This window comes from Micropterus dolomieu, unplaced genomic scaffold (assembly GCF_021292245.1).
Source record: "Micropterus dolomieu isolate WLL.071019.BEF.003 ecotype Adirondacks unplaced genomic scaffold, ASM2129224v1 contig_8906, whole genome shotgun sequence".
Lineage (NCBI taxonomy): Eukaryota > Metazoa > Chordata > Actinopteri > Centrarchiformes > Centrarchidae > Micropterus > Micropterus dolomieu.
The window spans coordinates 1-4979 of record NW_025737892.1 but is presented as its reverse complement, the minus strand read 5'-3'; the positions used below and the strand labels follow the sequence as shown (position 1 = coordinate 4979).

Here is a 4979-nt window from a genome sequence, read left to right as displayed (position 1 = left end):
TTTTTTTTTCTTCTCTACGTCTCTTCAGCTCTTTTGGATGACCTGGATAAGGAGCTTAACAACTACATTATGCGCTGCAGGGAGTGGTATGGCTGGCACTTTCCTGAGCTGGGAAAAGTCATCACAGACAACTTGGCCTACTGCAAAGCTGTCCGCAAAATTGGTAAAAAAAATAAATAAATAAATCTGCATTTGCACATAAGTACTCTGGTGATTTAGTATTGTACTTCTGTAAACGACTGCAAGAGATGCACTAATAAAGAGTAGTTAAAATTAACTTATCAGAGGCTGAGATATCTTTTAAACTACTGGAGTTTGTAATGCTGGCTTTCTGTTATACATCTGTTGTCTCCAAACCCAAGCTAAGGTAACAATCAATATGGTATTATCTGGGATATTTTCAAGGATTTTAGAAAGCTTATGCACAGCCTGAAAAGATTATAAAACTGTTTTCACAAGTTGATTTTATGGCTTGATTGCTTATTAGTTGCTAAATGTGACTGTGTGTCTCCAGGTGATCGCACAAACGTAGCAGGTTCTGATCTGTCAGACCTCCTCCCTGAGGAAATCGAGGCTGAGGTCAAACTGGCTGCTGAGATCTCCATGGGTACAGAGGTGTCTGAACAGGACATTGGCAACATTAGGCACCTGTGTGATCAGGTATGTGTCTTTGTGTCATCGTTACACATTCAATTCAATATCTAGTTATTCCTGTATTTCACTATTGAATATTGGAAAGCACAAGTGACTGTGGTGATGATGACGACAATTGTCTTTACACTGAAACAAATCATGTGGGTTTTCAGTCACTACCTCATCTGAACAATCACATTACTGCTGAAGGGGCCAAAAAGTAATGAGTTTGATTATTTTCTGGCAGTTGTAAAACAAATCGTATCTCCTTTTCCACAGGTGATAGAGATTTCAGAATACCGCACTCAGCTGTATGACTACCTGAAGAACCGAATGATGGCAATAGCCCCCAACCTGACAGTAATGGTGGGCGAGCTGGTCGGCGCCCGCCTCATTTCACACGCAGGTAAGTCACAGAGAAAGGACTGTGTAAAAACAAGCCAAGCGGTGATGATGATGACATTATGTCACTTCCCTGAACATGACTGATGCTGTTAAGTCACTACCTCATCTGAGCTTGCGTGAAAGGGCCGCGATGGGCAGGTACCAGTGAGAGCAACATTTTTACTGGTCTTTCTTTTGCTGCGTTCTTAAGGTTCCCTTCTGAATCTGGCAAAGCATCCGGCCTCCACCGTGCAGATCCTCGGAGCAGAGAAGGCTCTGTTTAGAGCCCTGAAGACCCGCAAAGACACACCAAAGTACGGTCTGATCTACCACGCCTCACTGGTGGGCCAGACGACTGCCAAGAATAAGGGCAAGGTAAGTTTAGAAGGACCTGTAACTGGAGTAGGTAGTGATCATCAGGCTGATGTTTAGAAAATGATCGTGGACTATGTGATATTTGTGCAGATCTCCAGAATGCTGGCAGCTAAAGCAGCCCTGGCTATTCGCTATGATGCCCTGGGAGAGGACACGAATACAGAAATGGGAGTGGATAACCGTGCCAAGCTGGAGGCAAGGCTGCGCCAGCTGGAGGAGAAGGGAGTAAGTACAACTACAACAAAGATATTTACCCTAAAATTTTTCTTTTATATTATATATGGAATTGAGAAAGGTGCCACCCAGAAACGTTCCTGGGTGTTCAAACTTGGTCTCAGCTCACAAATTGTTTCCGACAGCTCCGGAGGTCTCAGTGACCAGCAGAGTCAGCTAATGATACACACTATAACAGTGGGTACGGAAAGTATTCAGACCCCTTTAAATTTTTCACTCTTTGTTTCATTGCAGCCATTTTCCAAAAATCAGTTCATACAAATATAAGTTCATTTTATTTCTCAGTAATGTACACTCAGCACCCCATCTTGAAAGAAAAAAACAGAAATGTAGAAATTTTTGCAAATTTATTAAAAAAGAAAAACTGAAATATCACATGGTCATAAGTATTCAGACCCTTTGCCGTGACACTCATATTTAACTCAGGTGCTGTCTATTTCTTCTGATCATCCTTGAGATGGTTCTACACCTTCATTTGAGTCCAGCTGTGTTTGATTATACTGATTGGACTTGATTAGGAAAGCAAAATTTAAAGGGGTCTGAATACTTTCCGTACCCACTGTATATGTTTGAAAATATATGATGATGATAAGTTGAAAAACATATATGGTTCATTGTGCACACACTACTTAAACAACAAGAAAAAAAACATGAATACTACTAAAAGCTCACATGTTATTGTGATTCCTTGTTACAGTAATAAGTGCAATAATTGATAAATTAGCAGAGCTGTAAAAACTGTACAAAGAAAATGTAGACCTGACGAGCTGATTCTTAACTATCTAAACTTTCAAGTAAACATTTTTATAGAAATTTTTTTTAGGTCGACCCTTGTTCTGATTTATATTGTTTATACATGTATTTCGTTAACGCATAATAATTTAAAAGGGCCTCCACAGATGTGTATCACTTGAAATGGTTACTATATCCTTCATTAAACCTTAATATTTTTATGAAGAATATCCCACACAGCATATATTGATATTGTCAACATAAATGTAGAGGAAATTTCTTTTATAAAAGCTCCCTTCTGGCATGTTAGTTTTTAAATTTTAAAGCATGGTTGAGTTAGATGTCATGAGTGATGGGTAACTTTTATTGTGTAGTGCACAACGCTGTGATGATTGATGTCATGCTCACCTTCTGAGTCAGAGTTTGAAGGAGGACGTTACTGGTAGACAACATTTTAGAGTAACTTAAGAACAGTTACTTTTAGCATCTAGGTTTTTTTTGTTTGTTTTTTAGTACGAATCTATTCATAGTAATTTACATACCGGCCCAGATCCATCTTCTCCTTTCACTTTGGTGTGCTGGTTTAAATAGGTACATTTTTATACATCTGTTGTCTGCTATGGGCTTTCTTTCTGCTGCTCAACTGATTTTTGTCTCCACTTTATTTAATTCTCAGATCCGAAGAATCAGTGGAACAGGCAAAGCAATGGCGAAAGCAGACAAATACCAACACAAGAGGTGAATAAACACAAATGGCTACTTTCCAAAAATGTATATATTTTCACATGTTGATATGATAGATGTTAAATACCCACTTTGACCTCCACAGTGAAGTGAGAATTTACGATCCATCCGGCGATTCTACTATTCCCTCCACCTCAAAGAAGAGGAAGTTTGAGGAGGTAGAGGAGGAAGAGGCTGGTGAAGAGCCCGAAACACCGGTGGTCAAATCCAAAAAGTCCAAAAAGGAACCAGTAGCAGGTGGGTGGATTAGGAATGAACCTAATCTTGTGGCTGTGTCGACAATGGAGTTCATGATGCTCATTGTGTTTTTTCTGAATGTTCTGTAGAAGAAGCAGGAACGTCAGCAGAAGCGGAGGAGACTCCAAAGAAAAAGAAAAAGAAGAAGGACAAGAAAGTGGAGGCTGAACCCGAGGAACCAAAGGAGGAGGAAGAAGTAGTAGTAACAGAGGTAGGAATTTATTTGGGAGCTTGATCCCAAGTCTAAAGACTCTTCATTAGAGAAGTTCCCCAGTGCTGGTGTTTGTTGTGCTAACTTGTGTTCTCTTTGTAGTCAACAGAGAAGAAGAAAAAGAAGAAAAAAAAGGTCAAGGAGGAAGATGACTGAAAAAGTGGAGAGTGTATATATTTTCTGTTGTAGTTTTTTGTCATTTTAGTTTTCTGTCATACATGTATTTCTAATGAGGGCAATACTGTATTGAGCACCTATTCTGAATATGAAAAGAGTTCATGTCCAAAATCATTGATTTTATATCAGAGTATGGTGTGGTTGGAAATCAGAGTGTATTTCCAGTCATAAAATAAGTGAAAAGTATTCATTTTATTTTTTTTTAAGATAGGTTTGTTATCTACTATCCTGGATTGACAGTTTTTATGTTGATTTTTATTTGTGAACACCTCTGTATCAGACAATTAACAAATTTACCACAGAGCAATGAGTTGATAAGGAAAGATTCCCCAGTTCTCCTGCGGAGGTTTTTTATTGTCAGACTGAATGTCTGCCCTGGTGAAATAAACATTTTTCGCTCTATTGGTCTGGTTTTGTTGAAAGAATATACAATATTTTACATTTAACTAAGGGTGAAAGATGATGCAAATTTCAGAGAGATACCGTATCGCATGCCACAAACAGATGCAGTGTGCCATTATCGATTTTAAGCAAAAGCCTGTCTTTTTAAAGTACCAGGGCCTTGCCTTCAAGAAAATATACTTCTGGTTTGGGAAAAATAAATGGTTGGGAAGACTGACAAAAATAATACCAGTCTTATCTGCACACATTACACCTCGATGAGAAGACTGCTGGCATTTTTTATTTTTTTGCTTACCCTTCACTCCAGCACCTGGACTCCCAGGAACCTACGCCAGGTGTTTGTGGACTTAAGCTCTGCTTTCAACACTATCATCGCGGCCCCTGGTGCAGGACAAGCTCTCCCAGCTGGACGTGCCTGACTCCACCTGCAGGTGGATCACAGACTTCCTGACGGACAGGAAGCAGCACGTCAAGAGGTCTCTGACACCGGGACCATCAGCACCGGTTCCCCTCAAGGCTGCGTTCTTTCCCCTCTGCTCTTCTCCCTGTATACCAACACCTGCACCTCCAGTCACCAGTCTGTCAAGCTCCTGAAGTTTGCGGGCGACACCACCCTCATTGGGCTCATCTCTGGCGGGGATGAGTCTGCCTACAGGTGGGAGATTGGCCATCTGGTGACCTGCTCTGAAGACAGTGGAGATGGTCGTGGACTTCAGGAAGAGCCCAAGCCCCACCCTCCCCCATCATCCTGAGTGACTCCCCCGTCGCCACTGTGGACTCCCTCCGCTTCCCGGGCACCATCATCTCCCAGGACCTCGAGTGGGAGCTGAACATCACCTCCCTCACCAAG

At 41.0% G+C, this 4979-nt stretch overlaps 1 protein-coding gene and 2 non-coding genes across 3 annotated transcripts; all 3 read left to right on the top strand.

Moving 5' to 3' along the window:
- Positions 1–28: 28 nt before the first annotated feature.
- Positions 29–4129, top strand: nop58 (NOP58 ribonucleoprotein homolog (yeast); the record flags this gene model as incomplete). The annotated part of the gene is given in 9 exon segments (XM_046041803.1): positions 29–163; positions 515–660; positions 913–1039; positions 1229–1392; positions 1483–1617; positions 3035–3096; positions 3188–3339; positions 3429–3550; positions 3653–4129. Coding segments are annotated over 9 exon segments (1097 nt in total), but the record flags the coding sequence as incomplete, so codon positions are not given.
- LOC123965229 lies at positions 746–829 on the top strand. The gene has a single exon (XR_006823654.1). It is a non-coding gene; the product is annotated as a small nucleolar RNA SNORD11B (small nucleolar RNA).
- LOC123965230 lies at positions 1073–1155 on the top strand. The gene has a single exon (XR_006823655.1). It is a non-coding gene; the product is annotated as a small nucleolar RNA SNORD11B (small nucleolar RNA).
- Positions 4130–4979: the final 850 nt, after the last annotated feature.